This window comes from Macrobrachium nipponense, chromosome 28 (assembly GCF_015104395.2).
Source record: "Macrobrachium nipponense isolate FS-2020 chromosome 28, ASM1510439v2, whole genome shotgun sequence".
NCBI classification, from domain to species: Eukaryota; Metazoa; Arthropoda; class Malacostraca; order Decapoda; family Palaemonidae; genus Macrobrachium; species Macrobrachium nipponense.
Window position 1 is genome coordinate 16,785,417 of NC_087217.1, and position 12,802 is coordinate 16,798,218.

The window sequence follows — 12,802 nt, forward strand, 5'->3', positions numbered from 1 at the left end:
TTCTTTCAAGGAATCATTTGTTACTATCCTAGACCACATCTGCACTTTATAAGGTGATATTGTAAATGGCATTCAAGATACATATAAAACCGAAAATGACTTTCTCTTTAGACTCTGCTCATAATTTTAGACTTCGAGTCAAACAGAGGGAATGAACAATTAGACAGTGAACAGTTATATTAATGAAAGGATTCTTTATTTTGGAGGAAATTTAATTTGTATTGCAGTGTATGATCAGGCGATAACGACATACTAAGAGACTATTTCCAACGTCTATATCATTAGGCTGAAACTTGCGAAGGATAAATCATGAAATGAAAAGAAAGTTCTCGTAGGTAGAATAAAACAAAAGCTTAAAAAACTGTTTTTTTAACAACACGCTTTTTCATTCAATATTCTTTGAGATCATCTATGCATTTAGTTTACCTGGCACAGAAAGAAAAGCTTTGCTAGTCAGAAATATTCTTTAATTTTCATTTTGTAGTTTCTAGAACTTAAAATAAATAAATACTACTAATATTGATTGCATGAAACAATAGAATTATTTCTTGTAAATATATTTTTACCTTATCGATACTTGTATTTTCTAGCTAACAATAACGTTGACATAGTCGTTAATTTTCTAAACAAATAAACGAACGAAGAAACAAAAAAGTAAATAAATAAATAGATAAATAAATAAATAAAATAAAATCAATAGCATTTAGAAGCATTTTCGGTGGACGATTCCAGGACCGGACTCTTCGTACTCGTCCCTGGTGATCCACAAATTCTGGAAAGTAGAAAGTGATCCTAAAATAGAGCCGCCGATCCAAACAGAGTACTTCCTCTCTGGGGGAGCGATGATCTTGATCTTGATGGTCGAAGGTGCCAAGGAAGTGATCTCCTTCTGCATCCTGTCAGCAATGCCCGGGTACATGGTGGTACCTCCAGACATAACAACGTTCGCGAACAAATCTTTTCTGATGTCGATGTCGCACTTCATAATGGAGGTGTGGACAGTCTCGTGGACGCCAGCTGATTCCATGCCCAAGAAAGATGGCTGGAAGAGAGACTCTGGACAACGGAAGCGCTCGTTGCCAATGGTGATGACCTGACCGTCGGGAAGCTCGTATGACTTCTCAACAGCTGCAGAAGCTGCGGCCATATTCATCTCACTCTCGAAGTCGAGGGCGATGTAGCAGAGCTTCTCCTTGATGTCACGGACGATCTCGCGCTCGGCTGTTGTGGTGAAGGAGTAGCCTCTCTCAGTCATGATCTTCATCATGTAGGCGGTCAGATCGCGTCCGGCCAAATCAAGGCGAAGGATGGCGTGGGGAAGGGCGAATCCTTCGTACACAGGGACCATGTGGGTTACGCCGTCTCCTGAGTCGCAAACCAGACCAGTGGTACGACCGGAGGCGTAGAGGGACAGGACAGCTTGGATGCAGACGTACATGGCGGGCATGTTGAAGGTCTCAAACATAATCTGAGTCATCTTCTCTCTGTTGGCCTTGGGGTTAAGGGGAGCCTCAGTGAGCATTGTTGGGGATTCCTCAGGGGCAACACGGAGTTCATTGTAGAAGGTGTGATGCCAGACCTTCTCCATGTCATCCCAGTTGGTGACGATGCCATGCTCGATGGGGTACTTGAGGGTGAGGATACCTCTCTTGCTCTGGGCCTCATCTCCGACGTAGGCGTCCTTCTGCCCCATGCCGACCATGACTCCCGGGTGTCTGGTGCGGCCGACGATGGAGGGGAAGACGGCGCGGGGGGCGTCATCCCCGGCGAAACCTGCCTTAACCAGGCCAGAGCCGTTGTCGCAGACGAGAGCCGCCGCTTCCTCTTCGTCACACATGTTGGATGTTTAGGAAATGAGTCAGGCTTCACGTCTGCAGAAGTAAAGAAAATGTAACAGGCAGGGAAACAGAAATTTCGTTATTAACTCTTAAAAGAAAAAAAGAAAACCTTCGACTCATGCCAACGCCCGAGTTTGAAAATTCTATAAGGAACCTACTCGCATTCCTTTGCATTAAAATGTGCATATGTAATCAAGGAACAATTACTTTTAGTTAGTCAGCTCAGTAACAAATTTTCTGAAAATATGTACGTGTAACGAAATCGAAAAGTTAAACAATAAATATTACCACTTTACTATTTAAATATATATATATATATATATATATATATATATATATATATATATATATATATATATATATATATATATATATACATATATATTCATTATATTATATTATATTATATATATATATATATTATATTATTATTTATTATATTATATTTATTATATTATATTATATATATTATTATATTATATATATATATATATATATATATATATATATATATATATATATATATATATATATAATTATTATGATTACTTCAAAACATAGTTTTTTCACTGTTACTAAACAAGAACATGAAGACTTTATTTCACGACACGATTGAGTGTCAAGCTGTATTTCCGAAATACCCTAAAATCTCACTTTCCTACCAATGCAATGTCGTGACTTGAACTAATGTTATGCTTATAATACTGAGGGCCATTATATATGATTCACTGATATATAATTAATAATCATACAATCATTATTGTAATTCAAGAGTGTTCGGCCCTCATATCGGGATTAAACTAGCTTTGTTGTGTTCCCTTTATTTATCTACTTTTATTTTCTTCAGTTCCCGGCTACTAAAGATATTGGTTCCCAGTCCATTTACATTAGAGCAGAATATTTCATCAATCATAATTGCAAAATGGGCATCCACGAACGCATGTAATAACAACTCCTACGCTATTGCATAAAATAAAAATGATTTAAAAATATCTTAAGAGAGCAGTATATAATCTCAGAATTAATTAAGAGAAATTCGGAATACAATTAATTTAATCCTGCAGATGAATGATTAAGTGATTTAAAATAGACATAATTCCATGAGAAAAGTATTTCTAAAGTTTGCGAATTCAATAATGTGATATATCTGGAAAAGCGATTTCTCGTTATTTCACGTTCATCTATAACATCGCTGAAAATGAGGCTACGATATTCTAAGACGTTTGCAAAAAGGCGCCTCATTTTACTTTAAAGATTAACATACGCTTGTATTTATAGAAAGGGCACATTCAACGACATAAGATTATCACAATGATTACGTTGCTGGAACAATTGATCGTTCGACTACTGCTTAAATAACTCTGATACTGAGGATTTACATGGAAATCGTCACTTCCCAAACAGAATTACAAAAATAAACAGTGACGCAGCCTTTAAGCATAACATGAAATAAAGTCACTCAGTTCATGTACTGGATTGCTGTCTACAGCGTGCTTGTGTAGCGGATACATGAGAGTACAAAAGATTCTTTGTAACTTCCTTGCAACCTAAACTGCACTGGTCACTAGCTTGAATTAATCATCCAGTTCCCTTTGGTCTACTCCTACTTAGCTGTCCAGTTTCTTTAACTTTACTCCCTTCCTTCAATCTCACCCCTTTTTCAAGATCATAGGGTTGGGACGAGCTCTCTCCACGGGTGACGAGAAATGGGAATCAAGTGTTATGTCAAACAATTTAATAACGATCACTGCGCTTCTTATTCGAATTGTCCCTAATTCTAAAATAACAATTTTGTCAATTTAAAAGCAATATTCACTTTAAAAGTAATTTCCAACTACTTATTAAACCCCACACAACAAATATGACTTCAGGCGCATGCAAGAAGTACTCTCCAAGCCGCACTCAAAAGTGTACTACCTTTGACCACACCTGAAAAAGGTACCTCCAAAGCCACTTACAAGGTCCTTCAACCACGGCCAGAAGACGACTGAAGATTTCGGGGCAAGAGTTGCCTTTTTATATAGCAAGATTTTTAGTGGGCGTCGAGGAGGGCAGAGGAATGCATCTACTCAACAAATAAGGCCACCAATGCTAAATTCTCTCATGGCCCTACTTAATATAGCAATATAGAACGAGACAGAGGCAGCCACCAGGTATAAATGACCGAACAAAATTACTCACACCTGCGGCGATTTAGAAGATGCTAAAAGGAAACAAAGTACCTTAATTATTATTTTATATCTATATTCTATAATCTATATATATATATATATATATATATATATATATATATATAGTATATATATATATAAATATATATATCTAGATCAATGGATAGATAGATACATACATATATAGATATATATATATATAATATATATATATATATTATATAGATATATATATACATATAGATTATAGTATAAAATCATAATTAAGGTACTTTTGTTTCCTTTTAGCTTCTTTTAAATCGCCGCAGGTGTGAGTAATTTTGTTCGGGAATTTTTACCTGGTGGCTGCCTCGGTCTCGTTCTATATTGCATATATATTAGCATATATTATATATATATATATATATATATATATTATATATATATATAAATATATATATATATTATATATAAAGATATATATCATATATATATATATATAATATATATAGATATATATATATATATAAAGAGAGAGAGAGAGAAGAGAAGAGAGAGAGAGAGGAGAGAGAGAGAGAGAAGAGAGAGGGGGGGGGGACGGGCGGTGGACTTGGCAGAAAAATAGAAAAATTCAAAGATTGATAGATAGACTGACCCGATGAAAGAGAAAGAGAGTATCTTCTATTTTTATGGGCATAGAAATAAAAGTTTTATCTCGCATTAACTCCTCCTACCTAATTCAACTTAGATTTTCTTTTCCCCTCCCCAAATGACTCACTGTTATAATCTTAAACCTGGGTGGCAAAAAAGGAATGACATTGTTGAAGTACTCGCATTCATTTTAGCCTTTAACACTGCGTCGTACTTTTTGAATTTTACAATCTCAGGAAGAGTTGTTGAACACACACATGTCTATGTATGTATGTATGTATGTTTATGTATGTATGTATGTATGTATGTATGTATATATTTGCATATACATATATACACATGTATGTGTATACGGTGTATATACTATATATATATATATATATATATATATATATATATATATAAACACACAGACGCACACACATGTATATATAAATATGAGAGAGAGAGAGAGAGAGAGAGAGAGAGAGAGAGAGAGAGAGCAGATTCTATGGCCATTAATTACACTGAAAATAACAAGGTACCATCTAAGATGAAATTTACTAAGTCATACTAATTACTTCCCAAATATTCGGCTTACAGTAGTTTCTGTATGGATACTTGATAAGAAGAAGAGGAATAGGACCTTAAAACTGGGGGAAAGGAATGAATTCGTAGAGTAAGAGGGTGAAAATACAAATGTAAAGTGAATCAAACGTAGGAGGGTAGAAGTGAGAAGGGAAAGAATAAAAAGCGTCCTGCTTTGCACACATATGAACATTATTTTTCTAGACGTGACGACACATTCTAAAATAGCTCTAATGACTTCTTGCGGACAGTAAATTAAGCAGAACGCGTTGTAATTGAGGCAAGGAAAAATAATCAAGTCTTTCGAGGAGATATATGAGCAAAAAAATAGCACTCTTAAAATAAATTTACGGAGGTCGTTCTTCCTAGCAAATTTATTTCAGCGAACCTGCTAATTCCGCTTTATTCGCGTCACACTTTATTAAAGTCTACTTTCGAAAAAAAAATACGATAATGGATTGCATAAGCGAATGTCGTTTCTTGTTATAACATAGCTGTTGGATTGTCAAAGAAAAATGATCTTAATTACGAATTTATTAGGGGATATAAATGGATTATTAGAATTCATTACTTAACTACAACTGAAGATCTTCCTTGAGAGAGAGAGAGAGAGAGAGAGAGAGAGAGAGAGAGAGAGAGAGAGAGAGAGAGAGAGAGAGAGAGAGAGAGAGAGAGTGGTTGCTTTCATCACATTGTCTGCGAGGAAGTGATGCATGGTCTGTGACCAAGGGCATACATTTCAATAACTAAAAGATAACTGTCTTAAGTTGTACTCACGCTAAGAAAGAAGAAAGAAGGCTATAACTAACATTTAACCAAATACAAAACAGGAGCTGGAGGTATTCATACTTCAAGATTAAAAGCTTATTTTTATTTTTGCAAGAACAGGGAACATAGCTGGAGGAGCTACTCTGTAGAGAAGTATTGCATGACTTTTATCTAATGGAAACCAACTCCATAATAAGCAGGCTAATCTATGTCCTTGATCCGACCGTCTTATATAAAACGAATTCTTGCATTTGAAAGACAAATCTTAGAATGCCGAGAAGTTATTGGTAAATCAGAAGCACTGTAAAGTAATAAAAAGTTTGCTTTCAAAGTATTAAATTGCACTTAGTTTCGTATGATCTGATGAGATACTGTCAACATTATTACTGAGTGATACTGAGAACGAATAATAAGCCTGTACAGGTGAGAACTGGAAGTGCAAAGAACAATTGCATGGGACCAAAAGAATTGAGAAAAAAAAGAATGTAATAATGTTAACTAAAACAGAATAAGAGCGAATATGCAAGAAAATGTAAATCCTAATACAGTGAATTTCCATGGCGATGCAACGGAAACGTAAAAAAAATAAGTGAATAATTCAAGATTTTCAGAGAAAGAAGGACTAAACATTTGATTTGTGGAGCCACAAGTCCTTAGATTTTGAAAGCAAGAGTCGAGCAGGCTCGGAGACTTTAGCTATTGTGGGAATAAGATCATCAAAATGAAAATTGGAAGGAGCTAAAGTCATTGCAATTCTTGGAAACGGGAGGAAAGAGAGTTTGCCTTCAAGAGTGAGGATTAGATAATTATCATCCACTCAGTTTTTTTAATCTGAGGCCTCCTTGTGACCCATTTGCACCATGCCACTCAAGGTGGACTTCCAAAAGCATAGTAGATACTGACTCTGTTTATATGAAGAAATAAATTGTTTTTATCCAGGACGATGCGCCCTAGCGAAAGAAATAAGTGCATCCAAAAAATGAAAGATACATGGGTATGCATATGGATCCATATGCTCAGTTGTAACAATGAAGCGAAATGCCATTGGATCCTCATCTGTTGGAATTTGAAAATTGTTCTTCAACTGAAAATAATTCTTCACAAATGCTTCCCACATAAACTTAATACAACTGTGAGGGAGACTTGAAAAATTCGCAAAATAGGGAAAAATACTTCATAAACATTCCGAAAAAGGAAGAATGCGTTAAAAGACAAAATACAGATACATCTTGAAATTATATATAAAAAAAAAGAATCATCAGATAAAACGTAGGCACATCAATTATGACGAACATTTTAGGGTATTCTGCCCGATTGACACAAGCTGGTTTTGAACAACTGACACTAATCAATCATTTCCATTAACCTAGCGTAGCATTAACTATGATCATCGATAAAATGAAATAAATAGATAAGTATAAAGAACTTATGAATAACGCAAATGACGCGAAGGAAGAAGAAGAAAACAGATAAAAAAGAAACAGAGTAAAAACGAATGAGACTACAAGAGGGATGAACAGAAAAAAAGTCAATGTGAAATTTCGATATTATAACTGAATGAAAGATAATTGTTTACAGTTTTTTTTTTTTTTTTTTTTTTTACAGAAGCGAGAGCTGGAGAATAGAGAACAAAAACAATCATCTGTTAAAAGTATGCAATGAAAGAATTCAGAGAAAGGAATGTGCTCCATTCGTGGGATGAGAGTACTGACAGGCCGCTGTCAATTACTCCAGAAATAAGAGTTAGCAAACAGTAAACAAACACGTAGGAGATACTGCCAAAAAAGTACTCCGGATTTTGTCGACATCCCAAAAAATGTACCTTAAAAAAACCTTAAAATCTCATTTATTTTACCCATAAAATCACATTTTGAATCTACTGTATGCACTGATTCACATGAATATCTGTTATGATTGCAAATCTACAATCACGCCAAATGTTACTTACACTCATTTGTGTACTTTTGCTTGTCCTTGCCTGAATAACATTCACCATTAGGTCTCTTTCTAGAGTACTTAGTTATTATAGTGAATGTCTGTCATCACAGCTCTAAGTTGCAGAGGAAATCTGCTTCAGATTCGATCTTGTAAATCGAGATACCTTAATGTTTTAAGAACATACTTTCAAGGTAAAGATTTTTTTTGTTGATAAAGCCATTTTCAGCTGTTTTCCATCAACGTGATATAATATAACAGATGCAGAACCCTGAAGCATTCTTTAAAGTAACTTCCAACCAGGTAGATACAATATGCTCTTCTCAGGGTACATCAAGATTTGATATGAATGATTTTTGCTCCAAGATCTTTTTGTGATCTAACTCACCTTTCCATATTCAGACATTACACTTACTGTTAAGGAATAAGTTCTACGTTCAATTTTATTCATTTATTCTGGTCATTTTTGGGTCTCGTGATGGCCTCTTACGGTCCGCTGCATATTTCAGATAAGCTAGTTTTTTTTTTGTAAGCGCAGGGCAAGTTTAGGATAAGCTAGTTTATTTATTTATTTATTTTAAGCGCAAGGGCGTTATCTATCTAATCATAAAATGTTCATAATCGCATCAATAACTAGTCAAGACTTTAAAAAAAACACCCCATCAGGCATCCCAACATGATATTGTTTTCGGTTCCCTGGAAGCTTTTAGTTGTGCCAGTATGAAAATCATAATATGTTGCAAGCGCCGTGGAAACATCAATCCGACCGTGTGCAAAACATCGCTGAACTACATATCTGAATATCGCCAAGTCTCTGCCTAGCACTCTAACGAGAGAGAGAGAGAGAGAGAGAGAGAGAGAGAGAGAGAGAGAGAGAGAGAGAGAGAGCCAGCCACGCGCATCGTATTTTCAAGCATATTCAACTAGATCGATATATCTTCCGAATTAGTTATTTTCTTTTTACCTTACAAAAGTAAACGAATGTTCTAAAGAGTAACGACAAAACGACGTCAAAATCAGTTAAGCAGTTAATCCTGATTAAGCAAGGCATGCAAACAAGGGACATTCATACCCTCGGTGGGGCATTTTATCTGTTATTTAGGGCATTTCTCTCCGTTAAGAGCTCGGGGCAGCACCGATTACTGCTGCAAGTTTGTTTCTATCGTTCGTGGATTTTAGTTGTTGTTCAGATTGCAAATAAAATTTTAAAGAATTTCTTCCTTATTGCATTGAAAAACCCAGTCCTCTGTTAAAGAAGAGAAAGATTTCCCCAATTATCATGAACTATTTGGCTGAGCTGAGCTGAATATAGAATTTAGGCCAAAGGCCAAGCACTGGGACTATGAAGTCATTCAGCACTGAAACAGAAATTGACAGGAAAAGGTTTAGAAGGCGTAACAGGAGGAAAACCTCGCAGTTGCACTATGAATCAAGTGTTAGGAGAGGGTGGAAAGTAAGATGGAAGAAATAAAATATGAACGGAGGTACAGTAAAAGGAATGAAAGGGGTTGGAGCTAGAAGCCGAAGGCACGCTGCAAAGAACTTTAAGTAATGCTTACAGTGCACCGCATGAGGTATACTACCCCTCTACGGGCATGAACAATTTGGCGATTTCTACCAGGTCTTTTAAGAAGCAAAAACAAACAACTAAAAAATAAAAAAAACCAACAACTTAAAAAAATATGCCACACCTTCAAGCATGCATGCGTACACCCGCAAGAATATATCCTCAGCTTAATGTTAGAGAGCTGGACTAGCCTTTGTAAGGTCCCAGGTTTGATCTCGATCTGTCGGCCAACAGTTGATCCATCTATAAATGAACTCCTGATTGGCTGTTGATCAGCCAATCATGGGGCTAGAAACTCCCAGTCTCTCTCGAGAGTTCACATAGGCGGGATGTATGTTATATATACAGATATATATATCTACATACATACATATGTATTCACACTATGATTTAAGAAGGGTAGTCCAGAAGAACAGGGTCTTTGGCTTCTTGACAAATATTTATGGATGAAGCTGCTATAGTAGGTTCACATCAACCGTGCATCTGATGTCTAGGTCCGTCCCTTACGACGCTCCTGATTGGCTGTTGAAAAGCCAATCACAGGGCTGGAAACTCTCAGTCTCTCGAGTGTTCACATAGACAGGATGTATGTTCCACCTCTCCTGAGGGGTTGACTTATCAACAGCCAATCAAGAGCGTCGTAAGGGACGGGCCTAGACATCAGATGCACGGTTGGTGTGAATCTACTATTAGTAGCTTCATCCTTAAAGGCTTGCTGAGAATCCGAAGACAATTCTTCTGGCACTATCCTTTTTAAATCATAGTGTGAATACATATGTATGTATGTAGATATATATCTATCTATTACCCACATATTTGTATATAAACCTTTTGGCACTCTCTTTTCTTCAAGCGCCAGCGCATACAATCCACTGGCAAAACTACAAGTATCTCAAGCGCTTTTTCAGTCATCAGTAAGGATAAACAAACTACTACAATGCTACAACATTTATTCATTCCTAAGCCGACACCCGTTTCGACCATCCATGGTGTTTGTTCAAGGCTACTCTAGATCCATAGTGGAATTTCATTCTAATATATAGTAGCGTTCATCCAGAAAATTATCTAAAAAGGCTAGAAAATGGAAATTTAAAAACGTGAAAATTTACTATAAAATTCACAGTTTTGAAAAATGGTTTATCAGGCTCCAGGTAGACCATAAAAGTCTCAAGCCATCCTACGTCCAGTACAGCTCACACCATGAGGCTTCAACGCCTCTTCCGATGGTGAAGGGGAGCACTGTCGTCCTTGGAGGATCCAGAAAGTCGGAGACCGGCTGACTTTACGGATGTAAATCCGGAAGAAGTGTGGAAGCCTCTCCGTATGAGCTGTAATGGACGTAGGACGGCTGGAAACTTTTATAGCTCTCTCTGGAGACGGAGTGTTCACGAAGAAGTAGTGGCCTGAGAAGTAATGAAAATTGTAGTTTGTTTGTATGGTGTTTTTACGTTGCATGGAACCAGTGGTTATTCAGCAACGGGACCAACGGCTTTACGTGACTTCCGAACCACGTCGAGAGTGAACTTCTATCACCAGAAATACACATCTCTGACCCCTCAATGGAATGCCCGAGGTGGCAGGCCAAGACCATACCGACCACGCCACCGAGGCGTTAAAGGTTGTAGTTAATTTTCACATTTCTAATGTCTTTTCGATTCTTGTTCTTCGATAATTTTCTGGAACAACTCTGACGGATATCACAATTGAATTCCACTGTGAATCTGGATAAGGCTTTGCCAGCGGGTTGCGGAAGCCACATGAGCAGTGTCACTTGAAGAAAACGAAGAAAAGACTACGACAGGAAAACATAACCAAAATGTTGAAAGATAAGGAAAGTCTGGATATATGTGTGTGGAGAAGCTGCTTCATCCCCGGAGTGAGGGAAACCACCACGACTTCCAGAGAGAGAGAGAGAGAGTGCTGCAGGAGGTCTTCAGCCGCTCAAACCTGACATCCGCTCTTCTGCTGACAAAATCTTAACCCCAGGGAGATCCAAGGGAGCTATAGTAGATTCACATCAACCGTGCATCTGATGTCTAGGCCAGTCTCTTACGATGCTCCTAATTGGCTGTTGACTTTGAAGGATGGAGAGCCTCCCAGTCGGAACGACGTTGGTCCTTAAGGTCTGCTCCTGTGGTGGAGGAGCACTGTCGCTCCTGGGGAATCCAGGAAGTCTGAGACCAGTTTATTTTACATATGCAAATTCTGAAGATGCTTGGAAGACTGTCAGCGTGAGGTGTGTACTGAACGTAGGATGGGTGGAGACTTTTGGAGCTCTCTCTGGAGCCGGGGTATTCATGTTGAAGCCCTGGCCTGAGAAATTTGTTGAAGATTCTTCTAAACCATGAGGTCTGTAATAAATCTACAAACCTTTAACATTTCATTACAACTCTTAGCTTAGGAATGCACAAATAAAGCAGTTTTATAGCGGCTCTCTTTATCTCCCCAAAAGGAAAAAAAATAACTGACGATGATTATGCATACATAAATACATACATGCATACATAAATATTTTCTATATATATGTATATATCATACAGATATTTATACACATCAACATATATAAGTACAGTGGTGATCAAATCTCATGCGACATTATTGTTTTTGTATCGTCCAGATTCTCAGACTCGACGTGACGTTGCCAAGGAGTGCTATTTTTTTTTAATGTCATACATGTCGAAAAGTTTGCGAATTCACAGCTAGCCCTATTTTCCTTGTGGTAGAATAGATGTGATCCCTTTTATGTATTGGTATAATTCGTAATCTGTGTGATTTGAATTTTTTTTTTTTTTTTTGCGTCGCTCATTTCAAAGTGCGGTGTGATAAGGTTAGCGGTGCCAGCAATGAAAGCACACTCAATATGCTCCTCGGACTGGTCATCATAACCACGTCTGCAGCATTTTGACAGTAGATCTAATAAACTCAACCAACAGTCATAACATTCTCAAAATAGAAATATGAATGCTGAAGTTTTCGGCTGCGTTTAAGCTGTTTGTATGTTGCAAAATGTGTTATAGGCCTAAAAAAATAATCTAAGCCTTTTGAGATGTAATCTGTTACTGGTGAATTTATTTGTAGAGATTACCTGTTCTTTGAGGAATACAGTAAGAATATGAATTACAACCAGTTATTTTTGAATGTTGAAGTTTCAGGCTGTGTTTAAGTTGCCTGTATGTTGCAAAATGATTTGTAGGCCTAAAAAAATAATCTAAGCCTTCTTAGATGTAATCTATTACTAATATTTTCATTTGTAGAGATTACCTGTTCTTTGAGGAGTAAAAGATAATGATGATTTTGTTTATATGGAGAAGATGGTTATTAATCGA

The 12,802-nt window shown here is 36.9% G+C and overlaps 1 protein-coding gene across 6 annotated transcripts; it reads right to left on the reverse strand.

Annotated features, from left to right (window-relative positions):
* Window positions 1-353: 353 nt before the first annotated feature.
* On the reverse strand, window positions 354-3,940 carry LOC135201469 (actin-like). Of its 6 annotated transcripts, none has more exons than XM_064230441.1 (3): window positions 3,795-3,815; window positions 3,492-3,537; window positions 354-1,871 (listed from the first exon to the last, which is right to left on the reverse strand). In XM_064230441.1, the coding sequence occupies exon 3, from the start codon at window positions 1,835-1,837 to the stop codon at window positions 704-706; it is 1,134 nt and encodes a 377-aa protein (XP_064086511.1). In that variant the 5' UTR covers window positions 1,838-1,871; window positions 3,492-3,537; window positions 3,795-3,815; the 3' UTR covers window positions 354-703. The 6 variants fall into 6 exon arrangements, with proteins under 6 accessions (XP_064086511.1, XP_064086512.1, XP_064086509.1 ...); XM_064230442.1 differs by lacking the exon at window positions 3,795-3,815 and adding an exon at window positions 3,766-3,783; XM_064230439.1 differs by lacking the exon at window positions 3,492-3,537 and having other exon boundaries at window positions 3,797-3,940.
* Window positions 3,941-12,802: the final 8,862 nt, after the last annotated feature.